Genomic DNA, 20,570 nt, shown 5'->3' with positions numbered 1-20,570 from the left:
ATATTTTGGAATTTTAAAGTTGCGGTCACGTTGCTCTGTAGTTATAATTTTGTTTTTTCGCTGCGACAGCACTCTTTTTATATTTATTATTATTTTGCGTAAAATCAACAATGTATGAACGTTCTGGACATAGTCTTAAAGTGCGCACCATTTCGTTCTTGAGGGAATGAATGGAACACGATCGCGTACTTACAATTATCACACAAAACGGTCCAATTGCCAATTGTTGAAAGAGTCGTCGCGCCGATTTGCAAAAATATAAAACGAACGCCTGCTGTTCTCATTATTTATTTATCGTGTGTAATAAGTTCGCGCTGGATAATACAAGAATGAAAATTCGATTGCATTTGGTACGCTTTATGTACATCAATTTGATTCTAAGGTAAAATGATTTGCTAAAAGTACAAAAAAACGTTTAGCTAACCAACCACTTCTCATTTCTTTCCCATACAATCTTGTTTGCCATTTCCACACACACGCACATGCAGCTGCTGTTTCTGGCTATACGACAACGCTGCTGCCGCGGCAGATGAGTTTACGGTAAACGCTGCAGCTGCAGAGAATGCAGCTGGGGTGCTGGCACCAGAAACAGGAAAGCAGGGAATCAGAAGCAGCGGCGACGAAAAAGTGCCTAACGCCTTAAATGATTACAAAAAAAAAGTAATGAAGTTGCATCAGAGCAGCAGACGGCGACCACAACGACAGTGCCTCAAACGTCGACGGCGACAACAACACGTCAAGAGGCTGCCGATGCAGATAGCGATATTATGCTGAAGTTGGGCACGCAGCCAAGAACTAGTGCAAAAACAAAAACAAATAGTAAAGTGGCGAACGGTGTAAAAGACACGTCAGTGAATTTGAATGTTGTGTTGCCGTCTAGTGTAAATATCAATAACAACGAAGATGTTGTTATTAGTGTAGTGCCTCGTAGTAGTGAGAAAACCACAAATACAAATACAAATGCAAATATTAATAATGATAATGCTAATGAGAATGCGAATGCGAAAGTGAATGCTAATGAAGCAGCAGTGCCAAAAAGTCAGTTAAATAACGAAATTAATCATAATAATATTTATACAAATACGCAACCAGATGTAATTCAATTAGAGCAATCACAGCAAAGCGAGTTCAGCGGCGACAATGTGATGATACCAAAGACGCAAAAACAGCAACAACAGCATCAAGAAAGGTGGGTTTTTTTTTGTTTTATTTTAATTATATTTTTTCTAAATGCAAATGGAATTTCCATGTCAAGCCACTGCACTGACATTCGATTATCAGACACAGTTATGCAAATAAGTATGCGCATTCGAGTGCTAAACGTCAGTTATTGAGGTGCAGATATTTTCAAATACACAATAAACTCCGGAACGCGCCACGGCATAAAAAACCATTATCATCAGTACTTAAAATAGTAAACTAGTACAATATTGCAGTAGTAAAGCTTACGTGCCAAGCCACAAATTGAATTCAACTCAAACGTGACAAAGTATTCCCGAAACGAGTGAGAGAGAGGGAGATACAAGAGAGTGAGAGGAAGATTATTCCATTGTGTGAAACCAGTCTCAACTCCACTTCCACTTCTTATAAGTAGAAATAGCTACACAATCTTCGTTACTTGCCTATTGAAAACATTTATATTTATAGTATATTATGTGTTGGCCCCCCATAATAATAATTGTATAGATAAGAATAAGTGAGAAATGTGACGAAAACACCCTTGCAGATTGTGTTTTTTTGTTTTGTTAGACAGTAACAAAACTATCGCAGTTTGATTGCAGTGAAATTAGTTTATTTAATAAGTAAAAACGATGAGCAGTCAAGCTTCGAACGCACAAAATACTTTAGAAGTGTAACGATGATTCAAATTTTACTTATTTGAAATCGTAATATTAACTTCCATATAAAACCTAGTTTCTTCATCTCAATAAGTAGATTATCAACGATAAAGTGACCTATACGAATACATCGTTAAAAGTAAATAAGGATAGTTATAGTAAAGCTTTGACTCCTTCAAGCTATGGACAGTCATTGTTCTTGTTCAGTTTTCAAAGGTAGAATTCAACCCATTTTCTCCACTTTTTGTTTGTATGGAATCTCCCATGTTGTGGGGTGTTTTTATCTTTTTCGTACATTTCGTTAAACGTAATAAACCGAAAGATGTTTATAGTCCATGTTCTAATTAGTACAATTCATCATATACTTAATAATTCTACGTTATGAAATAGCGACTTAAGTCATTTAGATTTATAGAAAAATTTTGTCTAGCAACTAGTAAACTTCTCATCTTGTTACTTTGCTAAGTTCTTTCATAATAGCAGCTTCCATTAACTCCATATTAAATTACAAATACTGAGTGCATTGTTAATAAGTTGAAATGAAAAATGTGGAGTAATTGATTTACAAGCAAATATAATCAGATGTCAGTAAAGATTAACGAGACTTGGGGAAATGTTTAGAGGAAATGTGGCATGTTGGAAATCGCAAAGTAATGAAATATTTATTGGATAGGTAATTATGTTTGAATACGCCAGAGTTGCGTGTACAACCAGAGGGTCGAATGCATAACTGAGTAGCGGGTTCCCAAAATGGAGGTGGGTCGAAATGGAGGGGCTTACAGAAAATCCAAAAAAAAAGAGGAAGAAAAACAAAAACAAAACAAAAAAACACCCACGCCAACGCCAAGTCTTGTCACAATGCATTTTGCCGGTAATTTGCTTTACAGTTTTCAATTTATTTTCCTTGACTTTTAAACGGCGGCGTGTGAGCGGCGACTTTCTAAATGCCTTGACGTTGTCCGGCTGTCCGCTTGGGGTCTATCCAGCTGTCTACTGTGTCTGGGACTCCTATCTATTGGTGGCCAATTCATTCAAAAACACCCAAAACGCAAGAAAAAAATGAAACAAACTGCGTCAGGCCGAATATTTTCTTATTTACGAGCCAACAAGACGCTGTAGGAGTCAACGCCAACGCCAAAAAGTCAGCGCCAAAGAGCCGATTGCCAGATCGTCGATCGTCGATCGCCAAAAAAAGATCGCCAGAGATCTTTGCCTGAGATCCTTAAAAGGCTTTGCACAACATATTTCAAAATGACAATAACGTTGTTGCTGTAGTTGTAGCTGTTGCTATTGCATGGTAAAAGTGTTAAATGGAAGCAAATTAAAGTGCGATTTCAGTTTGATTTGACTGGACATCATGTGTAGCCTGTGGCACAGTCTCCACGGATCGCGACTCCAGCTGCAAAAGTGCAACTCCTACACTTGCCAGAGCCATAGATATGGTAGACTAGTTGGCAAATAGCTTTATCAATTGAAATGTACTTTCCATTTTTGTTGTTGTTGTTGGCCAAGGAGTAAGCCGATCAAATTGTGCCAGAATCAAACAGAAAGCAGGCAACAGTCTCTCCCAATCCCCTCCAGACACATTTCACACATGGCAGGTGATCGCTGCTCTCCGACTCCATCTCCGACTGATGATGATCGTTACTTTCACTTTCAGCAGCAACAGCAGCAGCCGCAGCGAATGTGTAAGGACTTGGGGTATTTGCAATTTAGGCTTTCGAAAATCAGCATCAGCATCATGATCTTGTTACTGTAATCAAACTTGGCAAAAAGCCATAATCATGTATGTACAACATGACATTGCTATCAAACAAACGGTGACGATCATCGACAACATGCGCGAAAACTATTTTATCGCACAGAAGCGATTGCCACCGCCACCGCCGCCGTCGATTATGCAAAATGATTAGACCAACCCCAAGCTCAACTCAAAGCCAAGCCAAGCCAGACAACCCAAGTTAAAGCAAGTGTGGCGTGTGTAGTAGATTATGGCAACTGTGATCGCTTACTAAATTTAATGATCTTATCCAAAAGTTACACGCACACTCTCCTCCTCCTTCGCCTCTTTCTCTCTGTTGTCCTGGCTGATCGACTTCATTTCAATGTCCAAATAGTTAATTGATTGTGAGCGGTCGCTCATTGACTTTGGCTTAATCAATTTAATCACATTGATCGTCAATCGTCGCGATCGGCGATCACTGATCTCGTGTGCAGAGCTGCATCGATTTGTTGTCGTGGGCTTGTCGCACGCCTTCACTTTACTTTACTTCATTTTTCGCCTTGTTTTGTTTTGCTTTTGTTTTTCCTCTTTCTTCTTTTTTCCTCTCTGTCTGTAGGCGCCTGTCCATTAAACGCCAACTTTTTGAAAAACCGGTTTTTCTATTGCCATTGTGTGTTTTTTCTGTTTTCGCATTTGCTGCTCTTTTTTTCGCTCATTTTGCCGGCATTTTTCCACTATTTAATTATTGTCTATCTGGTAACAAAAAAATGCCAGACGCTTGGGCAACACTTTGGCATTGTGCGTAGGCGACTGTGATCGACCAGACACATACCCTGTAGGCAGTTTGTAAATACTTTTAAAGGTGCAAGGTATTCATCTTTAATTTATGGTTCAACTTTCCTTGATATTTTATTTATTAGTTATGCAAAAAGAGAGGTCAATCTCAAAGTGAAAGAAACTTATTGCTGCACTTTTGCCCGAATGTGAGCTATCCTCTTCACACTCTCTTGTAATAAAAGCAAAGTCTGCTGCAAATTGATCCAATAGACTTCATGTACAATCGTTAAACCAATAAAAATCACTTCTTTAAAAGGTGTTCGCTAGATTAATGTGCTTCTTCGATTCGGGTTGACGAATGCTTAAATAAACTCAATTTTCTCTTAGTCTGTACAATTCTCGTATTTAAAACATAGATTGTAACGATCATAAAATGAGGATTTTTAAAAGTTATTGAAATTTTATAAAGGAATTTTTAAAGTTTTTCTATAAGTGTTTAGTCAATTAAGAAGTAAATTTTCTGTACAATCGTATTTGAAATAGAGATTGTAACGATCATAAAAGAGAGGATTTTTAAAAGCTATTGAGATTTTATAAAGGAATTGAAAATTTTTCAATAAGTTTTTAGTCAATTAAAAAGTTTATTTTCTTTTTTTGTTCAAATAGAGGTACTATAAAAGAAGTATTAAATTTCAATTATTACAAAGTCCAAAAGGTTACTTTTTTATTTTAAAACAGTCCATCACATTTTTCAACTTTATAAAAACGATCGGACTGAGAGCCAGAGTCATCAGCATTATCTACAACAAATAGACGACAATATTTGCAGAGGTGAAGGCCACTTTTATCTGCGAATTTTAATCCATGTTTCACTTGGCATTATTTTCAAAGATTATCCTAAGATTGCCGCAACTTCAGCATCGCATTTTAACACTGCGAAAGAAAATGATTTTTCTATTTGGAACGCCTTCTGCTTAATAGTTTTGACTTGGCCAACAGCGCAGTTAGTTGGCTCTAAGCACTTAACTGTTTGCGTGTGGCTGAGCTTTGTTTGTTGTTCATGTTGTTGTCGCTGTGGTTGTTGTTGTTGTTTTAGTCATTGTGTAAGCGTCGTGTGGCATCAAAAACACTTTCGCATTACAAGTGTTTATCTTCCGTTGGAGTCGGGAGTTGAAGTTGGAGCTGCTGGACTCGGAGGGAAGTTGCAGCATGTGTGTGCACAACAATTCAATTGGCACTTTCGGCCCGAGTTAACCTTTTGTAACATTAACAACGCACTAAAGAAGTCCCCGATGTCCATTTCGATGTCGATGGCGATGTCGATTGCCGATGACGATGTCGATGGCTTTAGCTTCGAGTGCTGCAGACAAACGTCAAAGGCGTCCATTGAGTGTCGGTGTCCACTAATCTCTTCTATGGTAGGCAAATGGTCAAATGATTTTATATACGCTGCGTCTTAGATGAGCAACAATTTCACTTTCTGTTGCACTTGCCACTCATTTATTGATATTGCTTGCATACCCTGGAAGTTGGGCAACACACAGGGCATTCACACGCTTGGGCACTAAATATTTTGGTATTTATCCAGTTTGATTTCGATTTGGGATGTCAAACTGTGTTGTTAGGTCTGCTTAGGCATGTAAATAAATTATATATTCCTAAACATGTAATTAATTCAAAGTAATTTAATAAAATGTAATACAATATGCAGTTAAGTGTTGTGGCAGTTAAGCACATTATATTTTTGACTTATCCTTATTCCTTTATTCATTATGCAGAATGAATAGAAGTAGTTATTCTATTTATTACATATTATTTCGTTAATTGCAATAGAATTGTATTTTGTTTTATGCAGTTATTTGCAATGTGCAATTAAGTATTAAGATTATTATGTTGTCACATTCAGGAGCCTAATTTCTAGTCGCGCATACTGCTTCCCTAGACAACCGTTATCTGGCATCTTTTGGGGGACCCACGCTCCAAATTGGCGTGCACAGATGTATGGGGATTTGGACGTACTACTATATTTTTGCCTCCGGCAGCTTAAATGCACCGCCTTCTGAATTATTGCGGGGGCTAAACCATTTCCGACGCCTTTTGCTGCCACATGCAGCTGTGTTGTTGCAGCAGCTTCGGGAATATGCAACAATAAAGTGCCAAAGAGATGGAGCTGTTCATCTGTCGTGCTTTGCACATAACTTGGGCGGCATTTGAGTTATACGACCAGCGGCATTTGGATAAACCTTTGCATGACCCATCAATACACTACACTTTACACCCAAAAAGAAAATGTTGTTATTTCAAACTATGGACAGTTAAATTTTTACGCTGTTCATTACCATCAAACGAAACCTTAGCAAATTAAATAAGTCACGTTAAGCGGTTTCGTTTAATTGCCTTTATCCTTCGACATTTCTGCTTCAAGCCACTAATAAATGAACGGAACTAAATGGAAAGTGAAGTGTTTAGTAAACTATTCGCTATGCATAGATAATATATAGTAACTAACAATATAAAAAATAAAATAACTTGGCATTTCGCCTGAAATTTTTGAGGTAGTTTTTGCAATGTTTTTGCCTATTAGTCAGTATAAATAAAACTACTAAAAAAACAAAAGAATGTGAACTGCGGAATAAAAAGATTGTGGTGAATGGACAATATATATAAAAAAAAACCCTTTTATAAATTAATCGTTAAACATACGATCTTAGGGGAGAAACAAAATTAAACTCCTCATTGTTTAAACTTAGTTGATCAATTATCCTTTATCAAAGCTTGAAAACTGGTTAAAATATTCATAATAAATAGACAATATGAGATTAATATATCGATCTTAAGCCTCACTTGCACAGTTTTGAAATAATTGCCAATATCAGAGCTTTGGTTTAAAGTCTTCAGAACGGAACGAGATGAACGATGCATCACGATCGTTCAGTCGCAATTGGAATCACCGAACTTTGAACCTGGCAGAGTGCGAACTATTAAGTACAAGTCCTCAGCTGTCCGCGTGTGTTACATATCGGTTAACTTTAAAGGCTTTGTGCAGAGTGTGAAAGTTTCGTCTCTATGACTTGGGCTTGTTATCAATTTGGCATGTCTAGCATCAGCAGCAGCAGCAGCAGTAAGAAAGAAACAACAACAACATCAACAACAATATACATATGTGTAGATGCAGTCGCTCATAAAGTCAAAGCGGTGCGACAAGTTTACCGGCAACTGCAATCGCGGCGTGCGATGTTTTCGACACGTCGCCGTCGTCGTCGCTGTCGCCATTGCAAGTGCATTGCATTGAAGGTATTGATGCTGCTCAGCAGCGACAGCGACGTTCTCTTTCCACCTGTATGCCTGTGTATGCGTGTATTTGTTTGAGTCTATCGCTTTCTCATTTGTGTGTGAGTTTCAATGCCGGATTGTCTCGTGTGCCTGTCGTCGCTCTCTTGAAGTATGTGCATGAGTGTAGGTGTGCGTGTGTATGTGTGCAGCTTGCGCTCTCCGCGCGACATCTGGCGGAATTTTCTGCACACTTGGACCACAATTATTGGAGGTGAGTCGTAATACGTTCAGTTCCCATTTCGATTTCCAGTGGTGCGATCGTGCTTCGCTTCGCACGCTTCGGTTCGCTTCGCTTCGGTTCGGTGTTGGCGAAGCGCGAAGTTGAAATAAATCAATAAGTTCGCATTGACTAATCGAATTATCCTTAAGCTTTGAGTCGTTAGTGCCCGCAGTGCACATGACGCCTTTTGACGTGTTGTGTTTTCCATTTGAATTAAGTAATATATCCAAAAAAGGGATTCCTTTTAAGATCCTACAACATGAATTAACCAATTTCGACCTCACTTCCGTCCAATTAATTAGTCTCACTTAGCAACCATGGCTAGATGTGTCGCCAAAGTGGTTTCGCATGTTTTGTTATCCAACACAAATAGCAAACAATAATAATAGCGCTTAATTGCGATTCTTCTCAGCTCGCAAAAGATTTTGTTTGCCAAAGCAATATTGATTGCTCTTATGTGGGGATTCGAAGCTGGGCTTATTGATCTTCACACCGGATGACCGGCAATTAAAGCCAATTAAGATGTGTAATTCCATTTGCCCAGAAAACAATTACCACAAACAGCAAACATCGAGCAGCGGGCGACCATCATTATTTTTAGCCTACTTTAGACTATGCAAATGTGCCAACAATAATAATAACAACACAATGACAACAAATCTGAAATACTGAACACTGAATATAATGCAAAGAGTGGTAATTACCACAACGGACGAGGCGGCATTTTCAACGCCCACATGAAATGCTTGGCGTTGTTGGTTGTTGGTTGTTGCCACTGCAACTGCAGCTATGGTAAAGACAGATGCAGATGCACGATCTCAACGATCTTATAGACGATTTCCGAAAATAAAATGCGTGCGAAATTGCTGTGCAATGACAACAACGTATATTACGCCTCAGAAGGCGAGTACATTGTGCCATCATAATGTCAACTTTATTTACTATATACATATATTATGGCATTTTACATAAGACGCAATTATGTGCCAGCTGCGGGAAATGTTAAATAAAGGAGAAAGTGGCGAAAGGATAAAAGTACAAAGATATTAACATTTTATACTGGAAAATAATTGTATTTGAAGTGGAATATTAGACAAAGAATGCATTCTTTTCATTTTAAACGGAATACGTAGTTTAGCTCCGAGTGATTAATGATTTAACAAGAGTTGGTTAAAAGTACAAAGAAATATTGTTTTAATTCAAATTTTATTTAATTTACATAGAATGCAAGAGTATAAGGATAATTTTTGAATTTCTATAATTGATAAAAGAAATGCAGTTGGTATAATATAGTATACAAGTTTTACACTATTCAGTTTTCCCCTGATTAATAATCCACTTGAGATTTATGTGGAATAATTTTTCACTTTTACGCAGATGTTTAGTGAGTACACAAAAGTAATAGCCAAACAGATACCCTGTGTTTATTACATCTCATGCTTTAAGCAGTGAATGCTTTGGACTAAATGGTAATGACGTTGTAATATAAATGTGTACTGAAATAGGATTGTAAAGCATTGATTAAATTATTCATACAAGTATGTGAAGAATTTTTACATATCTCTTAATATGCCAACACTTATCCAGGGTATTGAGATGTTAGAAAAAAAGCCAACTGCCGCACGTTACGACAAAAAACAAGACGAGAAGCATTGCTCATATGGTTAGCGCGTAGTCAAATCCAAAAGCCAGAAATTCCTGCCAAACTTGAAGTCGCAGACAGCCGGAACGCCGGCCGAGAGTCGGAATTGGAATTGGAATTGAGCTGAGGCGACTCGAGTGGAGTCATAGGCTTAAGCATATTGCTTGTTGTTGGCCCAGACAAAGTTTTTGGCTGATGCCGGGTTTTTGATGCCAGGCTGTGTTTGTGACAAGTCATAAATATGGCAGCCAGGTGGGAAAACTGAATGAAGTGGGCGTTGTGTTGTTGACATGACTTGTGGGCATTATTATATTGTAGAATTTTCTTGCACATTTGCATAACAAACAACGACACAGACACATTTAAAGTACAATTATTATGTACAACACGGAAATGGCAAACTCTCAACTGCAACTGTTGAACAGAGTTAACACATTTTGGTTGCAGTCGAAGGTGTCCATTTGATATACTTTCTTTTGTCATCTCACTCAATCTGCTCACACTTTGGTTGTGGGCGTTAAAATTAGCGTAGTTTAAGCTGCAACTTACGAGTTGTCTTTTGTGTCTGGTGCAAGTTCGCCTAATTACCTTCAACACAATTTGAGAGCCGCAAAACAATAACTGCTTTTTATTATGCAATAAAAAAAGTGCCTACAAAGTGCTCCCCGAGCGACTTTGACGAGTGTTTTTTCGTGACTTTTTGAAACAAACTTATTTGTTGTTGTGCAAAGTTCCACTTAAACAAGTTTCTCGTCGTCTGTGCTCAGAATGAAGCACTTGCAACAGTTGTTTGACTCCGCCAAAAGTTTTCATATAATATCCATTTTTGGGCTCTAAGCTATAGCTGTTGTTTTTTGGGGGCATTCTCAAACATTTGGCGGTGTCTGCATTTTTCAAATAATTTTTAGTGCTTTTCATAAAAATGTGCGGCAGCAACTTTAACCCTAGACTTTCTTATCCTCAGGCTGTATAATAATTTTTATAGTATTTACATGATATTCATTTCTTTTTATTGCACAGTACACTACTTTATGCAATAGCCAGGAGTTATTTTGCCCATATTCATAAAATCACAGCGGCAAGTTTTATGCAAAATGAATTATTACAAGTTGTTGAAATGAAAAGCCGAATTTATGGATTAGCATGTTTTACTTAATTAAGGAAAATGTTTTAGGCTTTTTGTTTCAACAAAACATTTGCTTAAAGCTAAAAAAAAAAGAGTAGGGTCTAAACAAGTCGATAAGGTTAACCGTGCTTCGTTAACAATTTAAAACACAGCCAGCTTTTAAATGTGTTTGCTTAGCAATATTCAATAGTCTAGGTAGATTATGCATTTTTCCACAAATTCAACTTCTAAATAGTCTATAAGGATAACAGTGCCTAAATAAATAAAGTAAATGTAAATGCATGTAACTGAAATTAGATTGATTATGCAATTTGTTTGAAATTAGTATTTTGAAACTGTTAGGTCGAAAAGATCAAGCTTGTATAATTGAGTGCCCTAATTACGCAGGCGACTTTAAAACATTGTCAGTGGCTAGAAAAGAAAGAATATGCAAATTATTTAATAATGTATTTACTCGCTGCAACTGTTTTCTACAGTGTCTAAGCAAGTCGATAAGCCTAGTGGTGCATAAATTAATATTGTAATATTAAATACGTTCGTTAGAGTATTGAATATATTATAACTATTTATATTAATAGATAATCAAATTCGTTTCAACAAACTAGAATCTAGAATTGTCTCTACTACAGGGTGTAGATGGGTTTATAAGATTAAGCTTTGCTTAATTGATTGCCCTTAATATGCAGGCGGCTTTAAAATATTGTGAGGTGCATATTAAATTTTCTAGAAAGAAAGTTTGCAAATTGTTTAATAAAGTTGTCACTACCTGCAACTGTTTTTACTGCAGGGTCTAAGCGAGTCGATAAACTTGTAAATAGGTCTAGAATTGCCTCTACTACAGGGTCTATGTGAGTCCATAAGACTAACCTATCTTAAATGATAGACTTTTAAATATTTTGTGCTGTATATCGAAATTTCTCGAAAGATTTAACGCACATAAATTAATACTTGTCTCTACTACAGGGTCTAGACGAGTTGATAAGGTTAAGAGTGTTGTTGCTGAAAAGCTTTTAATTACAAATCATATATTATTTTGCCAGATATTTTTATCAACTCCCACAATGGGAGCACAGGGGGCTTTTGTAGATGACTTTATTTTTAGACGAACGCGTTCTCAGGTGTGTTTTTCATGCAAGTGAATTTAGCGAACTTTCGGGAGAGCGTTGAGATAGCTTCAGACTCCGATTCGGACTGGGACGCGGTCACAGGTGGTTTAATGTTGTTGCTTCTGTTGCTGTTGCTGTTGCCAGTGAAGAATACACACTAAACAGTGCATTCTCTTTGCTGGCAGAGTTAAGATTAAAATATTAAGAAATGAGTCAATAATTAAACAAAGTTGAAAACACACACAAAAAACAAGGTGTAATGAAATTGTAGAAATTGTGCTGCAAATGTTAACAAAATGCTGATGCAATGCATTGTGAGATTCATTTGTTGTGAGTTGAAGAAACTGAGAACGAACCTAACCATGTTTTTGATATTCTTCTGGATCGTGTGGTTCTCCCAGATCATAGCCATATCGACAGTGTTCATGAGGTGAGAGCTGAACAAGAATTCCAATTGCATTTTCAATACTACTTGAATACAATACTAAAATTTATTATTTTGTTTATATTTCTTTGCAGCTTCTCCGATATTATTACGGAGCTGCCCAGCGTGACGATCACAGAGTTGCCGCTGCAGCTGGAGCCCGTCAAGGAGAGCCTCGATGCGGTCATGCTGCAGGAGCCGTCTCCTGGAGCGAGCAACAAAAGCGCCAAGGAGCAGCTGGAGCAGCCAGCCGTGGCTGCCAAGCAGATGCCACAAAAAGGTAAAGTTACAAGGTTTCATCTCATTCCACAAAATAAGTTCAACATGAACTTGTTTTTACATTGCAGATGAAATCAATGATCCCGGTGGAGGATCCGCATTTGAAGGCATCTCCACAACAACAGAAGCGAATGCAACTGTGGATGCCAATGTGACCACCGCGTCACCAGAGACGGAATCGACATCAGAAACGTCGACGACGGCCAGCAGTAATGAGACTGTGGAGGAGGTGCCCATGCCCGTGTTTTCGGAGTGGGCGCAAAAGCAAATGGAGGCGGAGGCGAGTCGAGAGCAGGCCATGGAACTGGAGCAGCAGGTGGTCAACAATTCGGCGCAGCGCAAGAACGCAACGGGCGCTGGCAACGGAAAGTTGCCGTCGCTGAAGCTGCGCTCCAAGAATTATGCCTCGCCCGATTGTGGCGCCAAGATCATCGCCTCGAATGGCGATGCGACCAACACGGGCGCCGTGTTGAGTCACTCGAGTGATGAGTACATGCTGAGCACATGCGGCAGCCGCATCTGGTTCGTTGTGGAGCTGTGCGAAGCGGTGCAAGCGCAGAAAGTGGAGTTGGCCAACTTTGAGCTGTTCAGCTCGTCGCCCAAGAACTTCACGGTGGCGGTGTCGAAGCGTTTTCCCACACGCGACTGGAGTAACGTGGGACGCTTTACGGCCGAGGATAAGCGGACGGTGCAAACGTTTGAGCTGCAGCCGTATCTCTTTGGCAAGTTTGTGCGCGTCGACATCCATTCGCACTACTCCAAGGAGCACTTTTGTCCTGTCTCGCTGTTTCGTGTCTTTGGCACCTCCGAGTACGAGGCCTTCGAGACGGAAATACGTCCCAGCGACGAGCTGGATGACTTCGACGACGACTTTGCTGGACAGGAGCAGGCACACAAGACGGGCAATGGCAACATCTTTCAAAGCGCCAGCGATGCAGTCATGCAGATGGTCAAGAAGGCCGCCCAAGTGCTGGTGAAGCCAACGAAAGCACTGCGCTGGTCCAGCGATCCGCAGTTGTGTCACACGCCCTCCACGGGCAGCTACAGCTGCGCCAGCTGCAACAGCACCATCGTGGAGCGCATTAACCAACTGCTCTCTTGCCAATCCCAGCAGCTCCAACTGCTGCTTGCTCTGCCCCAGCTGCGCACACAGCTGCTGCAGACACGCGTCTGCCAGGCAGACTTCGACATCAGCCTAGGCGCGTTGTCGAGTGCCACAAGTGGCATGGACAAAAGGCAGAGCTTCTATCTGAGTCTGCTGCCCGCAGAGCATGTGGGCGCCATGTGCAAGCTGCTGCAGGGCGAATTCAACAGCAGCCTCGCGAGCAATCTGCTGCAGCCTTTGCAGCAACTCGAGTTGAAGCGGCAGCAACAGCAACATCTTGATGTTGTGGAGCAGCATGCGGAGAATATTACCACACCGGATCCAGCAGTGGAGTCTGTGGCTGAGGTTATAGCCAGTGTGCCCGGTGAAACGTTGCCGGAGATCGCCAGCAGTTCGGAAAAATCAACAGCCCAAGCGCCTGCAACAACGGAGCCATCGGCAGCTACTCCTCACACTGATGCACAGCCCGCAGATGCGACGCCAGTGGCGCCCACGCCTGCAGACGTGAATATCTTCAATGTGCCCAGCGACACGCAGGAAGCAGCCACGCCTAATGCTCCTGAATCTGTTACGTCATCTGTGGAGACAGCAGCACAACAACAGCAGCTGAACACGCCATCGACGCCAGCTGACATCAACGATGGCGTGGAGAACGTCATCCCTCCACCACCTAGCACAGCAGCGACGCCAACAACAAGCGCTAGGGAGGCCACAACTGAGTCACAGGTCAATGGGGATTTGCTGGGGAGCGGCAATGGCATGGACGATAGTCACCTAACCAACTGGGAGAACATTGACAGTCTGCTTACGACTACAGTGGCTTCGATAACAGCTGGCGGTGGAGCAGCTGCTGCTGCTGCTGCCGTAGTCAATGGCAACGCCAACTTGGCTGCTGGAACAGGCAACGCCAATGCAGCAGGATCAGCTGCTGGCGGTGGAGTCAACTTGCAGCCCAAGCTGACAAATGGCGCGCAGTCGGAGAGTGTTTTTATTCGACTGTCAAATCGCATCAAGGTGAGTAGCGTCCCTTAACTCTTTCACACTCTATTTCTGATAAATGTATATATTGATATTCGATGATTTCAAATGATTTTAATGTGAGGAATAGTGTTGCACTCTTATTTGTCATATCCCTTGTATTTCCGTATCCCTTGTAGCAGAAATAGCCAAAAATAGCTAAATTTCCATTGTTGACTTTACAAAATAGTCGAAACTGACGTAAAAATAGTGAATTTGGCAACACTGAAACTCCCAATGGGTGAAACACCGCCCCCACAATTACAAGCAGTTTGTACCTGTACTCTAACCGATTATATAAATAGCCTTCAGCTATGACATCAAAATTGGATACGCTATTGTTTAGTGACTCTACTAGTTGGTCAAATCAATCACGATAAAAAAACAAATCTCGCAGTTGAGGGTCAATGAATCGAATGGGATACAATAAATACATAAGTCTAGCCGAATATATAAACTAATCAAACTTCTGATCGTTGTTTATATTTTCTTTTTTATGAATAATAAACATGCTTATAGAATTATGTGATTAAAATAGTTTGAACGATATTATGTAGCGACACATTGAAATTATTTTATAGCAAAGTATAGTGTGCTGAATATTTCAATGATCAACAATAATTTATGTATCCTATGCATTTATTCTATATTCATACTATTTATAATTCCGAGTCACTCATAGTAAATATAAATCTAATATAAACGGTAGAGCTAGGAGACTGCTGTAGTTTATAATTTAAAGGCGCAGTAAAAAAGGATTTTTCAAAATTGAACACTATTTGAAATTATTAAATTAAAATAAAAGGAAAGAGCAACATCTCTAAAGTTAGGATATGCATAATTCGACTATATATAACAAAGGTTGTTTTAGAGGAAAGCTTGCGTGTTGTAGCCTCATTACCGGTGCCTTGTCTTGATGCCAATGCCGGCGCACCTTCCGCAACACACACATACATATACATATATATGTGTTTGTATATCCTTGTAACAGTTTTTGATTTTGGGTGATTTTTGCGAGGGTGGCGCATTGTTATTGCTGTAGTTGTTGTTGTTATTGACTACGTCATTGCTAAGCTGTTAAGCGTGTGTTTGGCCAACGCTCTCTAACAACTTCTTCTGTCTTCCACAGGCACTCGAACGCAATATGTCGCTGTCGGGTCAATATCTGGAGGAACTATCGCGCCGCTACAAGAAGCAGGTGGAGGAACTGCAGCAGACGCTTACGCAACAGACGCTCACAGTGCGCACGCTGGAGGATCAAAGTCGACGCTACATCGAACAGGAGCAGTTGTATCAACAGCAGAGCGCTGAGCTCGCAGGCGAGGTGCGTGCCTTGACCTATCAGGTGCAGGCATGCATCCTCGTAGTCATCATTGTGGGCACTTGTATATTTCTGATGCTAGTGCTGGGCACTGTCTACTATCGCAAGCTGCGACGCCAGACGCAACAGCTGCAACCACAAGCGTCGCCGACGACAGTTGTCAAACAGAATCTGAGTCGACGCAAATCCTATGAGCAGATTGGCGAACATTTGCCGGGCGGGAAACGGCGACCTAGCGAAGAGGCGATGATCATACTGAATGGCTGTGGCGACATAGCGCTGATGGAGCCCAACGGAGTTACCAGGCAGCGCAAGATATCCGTTTGTTATGGCAGCAACAACAATATTGCCGCCAGCATGTTTAACAATGCGAGAGCTTCGTTGCACCGACGCAAAGGAGTCAAACACAATAGCTTGGACTCGGCTCAGTTAGCGAGCACGGAGCAAGCGGAGAAGTTCTTCGATGTTGGTAAGTCATTAATACTCACATATATGCTTCCAAATACTTATAAATTTGCCTCTTACAGAAACATTGAAGAGCAGCAAGCCGCTGCCAACGAAGGCAGCAAAAAAGAAATCCCTGCAGGAGCTGAAGCGTCAGGAGTCGGCACCGGCAAATTTTACACAGGGCGGCGGTGCCGGCCAAGCGGAGGAGAGCACACAGAGTGACTTTGACGAGAGTCTGATACTGGACGACGACGATCTTTGCAATTTCATACCGAACAGCGACTTGGCCTACAATGAATTTATGCCCGACGGTCCCTCCGGCTACCACATTGTGGACACCGTTGACGGCAAGACTGACAGCAAGTTGCCGCAGGGAACAGCAAAGAAATCACGTCGCGTCTCGTCGCCCGCCTTCTTCAAGTCGCCATTTAGCAAGAGCAAAAACAAAGGCGCCACCTTCAATGGCATCGGCGGCGTCAAGGGAAGTCACTCGGCTCATGAGGCGACCTCCTGGGAGTGGTATCGTCTGAAGCGCAACGAGAAGCACGCAAAGCAGCTGACGGTACCAAGTGTGTCGGTCTCGGCGAATGCAAGTTTGGACAGCTCATCACTTTCGGAAATTAATTTCCCATACAACAATAGCAACAGCACGTCGCATAACTCCTTTCGCATACTGGAGGAGACGATACTAAATGCAGACGCCGAGAGACGAGCACCCATCAACGGCAAAACGAGCAGCAGTAGCAGTGGCAGCGGCGCCAGCATCAGCTCATCCACAACGAAGAAGAAACCGCGCGTATTGAATAACATATTTCGCAAAGTGTTTTGATTTTGTCACCCCACCCGCCCAGTGCTTAATTGGTTTTTAGTTTTTTAAATGATTTAACTAAATTGTGTATTTCCGTACTGAGAGATTGGCCACATTTGTCCGATTTTGTGTAGAGGACTACATAAAAATAATTGTAAATTTCAAGACTTTAAAAATTGTATAAAGCAAAACAAAAACACAAAAGAAAAAGAACAGAGCAAACTTCTTAGCCTCATTTCGTTTCTCCCAAGAGTTCCTTAGTGTTGCAGCCAACCGAATGCAACAAACAGACTGTCGAGTTTAATATGTTATGTACTTTATATCTAACCATTGCTTTTAGTTGTACTATGTAATTCATGTGCTCGCTGCTTGTGTATCTATTGTATATATAAACCAAACAAAACAAAACGAAAATGAAAGTAGTAAGCAAAACAACTATTTACTCTTACGCAAGGTGTAAAGAATAACCTTAACTTAATATTCCAAAACTGCTGTTCAACTCTTAATTATATAGTTTGTAAGTAAGCGAAAGCCTTTGCCGCAATTAGTTTGTTATTAGCAATTATACCTACTTTACTATACAACGAGTTAGACTTTTATTCAATTGTAAAAGCAATTAACATTTATTTAAAGCACTATGCGTTGTGTATTTCTTTTCATGTTCAACTACTGACTATTAAATCTTCAATTCGCTTAGAAATTCAGCTACATCAAGCGCTTCATCGTTGGACAACTTCTGATCCCTGATGGCGCTGTTGAGACCTCGTCCTGCGCTTCCCATTTGTTTCTTCCACTGTTCGATAGTTTTGTACTTATCATCGTTGGCACAGTATACAACCTCATTGATGTCCTCATCCAACTTATAACAACAAACTGAGGCAAATACTTGTTGCAATTTCGCAACAGCCTCGGCACGCAAGGTTTCATCGCGGCACACCAAGTTCAACATGAACAGACCCTTGGGCCCAATGATTTCCTTGATGTGTTGTAATATCTCATTGGCCAGAAAACTTTGGGGCGGACAACTCATGCCCAGAGACAGATCCTTGCTGTCCACATCAAAGAGCACAGCATCGAAATGCAAATCTGCGACAGAAAAAGGAATTAGATGAGTTGCTATCAACTTATTGACCCTGGCACTTACCCTCATTACGGCAGCGTTCCACAAAGGCGAGACCATCATCGATGACCACATGAAACCGATTGTCCTGCTTGAGCTCAAAGTATTGCTCAGCTATCTCCAGCATAATGGGATCAATTTCCACAGCCGTAACTCTTGTCTGACTAGAAAGCAAAACACATAACTTTAGAAACAGTATTTTAAGAAATAGTCGAAGTGCTTACGGCAATGCGGCGTGCAAGAAACTGCAGAGACCGCCGCCTCCGAGACCAATCACAAGCACATCCTTCTGCACATCTTTCTTAGGACTCTGAATCGAGGTGGCCAGCTGTACGCCCACAGACATGAAGAGATGATGCTGGCATGCCAAGTAGCCAAAGTCAATCTTCTTGCGATTCTTTTTGCCCTTGATTTTGACTGCAATAAGAAAAAGGTTAGACAAGAGTCGTCCAGAAACTAGGTATATTCATTTCTTACTGGTTTTAATTAACGCTTCCGACTGCACGACAAACTGGTTGTTCAGGAATATGAGGCGACGCAAAGTTTTGCCATCGGCTTCAACCTCTTCAATGCGAAATTCGCCGGATATCTTAGAGAATCCGGAAATAAGCGTCTCGCGATGTCCGACTTCGGAGCCAAGCGATAGATAAGGAATCTGTTCAGTGAGACCCGCCGGTGCCAAATTGCTAATGCTTGAAGCCAGCTCAACTTTGACTTCATCCAGTGTGCTATAGATCTGATCACGATGCAGTGTAACGACAGCCAAGCGCTGATATTTGGCTGAAGCTTGAAGTTTTCGACGACCAGCGGGTGTGGCAAATAGCCATTCAATTTCTCGACCTTGAGGTACAATAAATGCGGCGTATTTGCCGATGCCACGTGCTGGTGGCTGATCTATTATATGGATGGTGTAACGAGGAGCTTCCTCCGAGGCACGAAACAAGTCCAAGGTAACCTCGTTGTGCCCGGCGATGCTAGAGCGTGTCAGGCCGTTGCAAACTAAAGCTGCTTTTTTGCACTGACTTCACTGCATTGATGAGTTCCGTGGAACTTTGACAGCGTTGCATCTTATCGTTGCCCAAGCCAAATTCTAGGATCTACAAAGCAGCATGTTAAAGAGGATTGTTTGATTTGGATGCTGCAGTTACTTACTGCCATAGGCAAGCTCTTGAATTTGGTGGCTACTACAACAAACACGGGCAACGACAACGAATCATCGGTGTTCTTTTCCTTATTGGCACGCTCAACGTCCACACAGTGAACAATGCGCAGCATACAATTGTTTTTGGGCAGGAAATCGGCCAAAAAAGTTGATAATATGCTCCTGCAACAGGGATATGCCCACATAGCGACCACCATTGCTACAGTTTTACAGAAGCATAAAATATAGTGAACACGTTCAATATAATCTCGTCACATTACCTTACCGCATTGTGCGCAATATTTCCTTAAAGTAACGTTCGACAACGGCTTGCGTCTCAGCGTTGTCATCCACAAACAAAGCATCCAAAGTACCCTTGTCCAAGGCCACCGAGAAACTCTCGTCGCTAAAAGTCATGGCAGTGGCGTCCATTTGAAGAAACTTCATGTCTGGCCGCGTCTTTGCATTGATATCAATCATTTTTTTAATAGCAACAGGTGATATGTCAATATTGGTGATTTCCCTGTTAATAAATAAACAATTATAAATTTTTATAAACGCTTAAATACACTAATAGGTTAAAAATTATATCCTACCGAAATCCAGTGTCATACATGTCCATGCTCAACTTGGAATTGCCACAGCCGAGCATCAGAATTTTGTCGGCGGGTTTTATGTATTTGTGTATTTGATCACATAGTTCTAGATATTCGCCGTACCTGTAAGTTTCATATTATCAATTACATTTCAAATTCCTATTGTTTCTTAGTTTCTATATATAAAACTTGAGTATATATATGTATATATCAAATTGCCGCAACGTGTTTTGAGTTTGTTTGCCGGTTAATTTTGTAAATCGTTTATATACGTTTGATTGATACATACCATTCAAAAGCTTTTTCACCGCGTTTTTTGAAGAACTCGTTCCAGTAGTCCGTTTGTGCGAACTCTTCTCGGGATCGTGGCAACAAATTCATTGTTTAATAAACGAAAAAAATAAACAAATAAGAATATTGTTGTCATTTATTAACTCACGCTAGAGGTGGAAAAATTAGCTTGCTAAAGCTGTTGGTGTGACCACATATGGGAAATATACCAAGAAGGAATACACCAAGCTACGGAAACTCAATGCGTCACCGCTTG

At 40.8% G+C, this 20,570-nt stretch overlaps 2 protein-coding genes across 3 annotated transcripts; one reads left to right on the top strand and one right to left on the bottom strand.

The window, feature by feature from the left end:
- The first annotated feature begins 44 nt into the window (after window positions 1-44).
- Window positions 45-17,763, top strand: LOC132793803 (SUN domain-containing ossification factor). Of its 2 annotated transcripts, XM_060803894.1 has the most exons (6): window positions 45-382; window positions 489-1,189; window positions 12,285-12,469; window positions 12,537-14,587; window positions 15,720-16,380; window positions 16,439-17,762. In XM_060803894.1, the coding sequence occupies exons 2-6, from the start codon at window positions 768-770 to the stop codon at window positions 17,185-17,187; spliced, it is 4,068 nt and encodes a 1,355-aa protein (XP_060659877.1). In that variant the 5' UTR covers window positions 45-382; window positions 489-767; the 3' UTR covers window positions 17,188-17,762. The 2 variants fall into 2 exon arrangements, with proteins under 2 accessions (XP_060659877.1, XP_060659886.1); XM_060803903.1 differs by lacking the exons at window positions 45-382; window positions 489-1,189 and adding an exon at window positions 11,963-12,195 and having other exon boundaries at window positions 16,439-17,763.
- Window positions 17,201-20,498, bottom strand: LOC132793830 (eEF1A lysine and N-terminal methyltransferase homolog). Its single transcript, XM_060803938.1, is given in 10 exon segments — window positions 17,201-18,252; window positions 18,311-18,450; window positions 18,511-18,703; window positions 18,764-19,298; window positions 19,300-19,383; window positions 19,439-19,594; window positions 19,596-19,647; window positions 19,714-19,950; window positions 20,024-20,146; window positions 20,313-20,498. Coding segments are annotated over 10 exon segments (2,022 nt in total). The 5' UTR covers window positions 20,405-20,498; the 3' UTR covers window positions 17,201-17,842.
- Between the last annotated feature and the right edge of the window lie 72 nt (window positions 20,499-20,570).

The sequence above is a fragment of the Drosophila nasuta genome, chromosome 2L (genome assembly GCF_023558535.2).
Source record: "Drosophila nasuta strain 15112-1781.00 chromosome 2L, ASM2355853v1, whole genome shotgun sequence".
In the NCBI taxonomy this organism is placed as follows: domain Eukaryota; kingdom Metazoa; phylum Arthropoda; class Insecta; order Diptera; family Drosophilidae; genus Drosophila; species Drosophila nasuta.
The sequence above is the reverse complement of the archived record's forward strand: the minus strand, read 5'-3'. Positions and strand labels throughout refer to the sequence as shown.

Excerpts from the sequence above, each read along its gene's own strand:
- LOC132793803 (XM_060803894.1), top strand. The coding sequence starts at position 768 with ATGCTGAAGTTGGGCACGCAGCCAAGAACTAGTGCAAAAACAAAAACA. Across the intron at positions 1,190-12,284 it reads CAACAACAGCATCAAGAAAG|CTTCTCCGATATTATTACGG; the intron begins GTGGGTTTTTTT and ends ATTTCTTTGCAG. Across the intron at positions 12,470-12,536 it reads CAAGCAGATGCCACAAAAAG|ATGAAATCAATGATCCCGGT; the intron begins GTAAAGTTACAA and ends TTTACATTGCAG.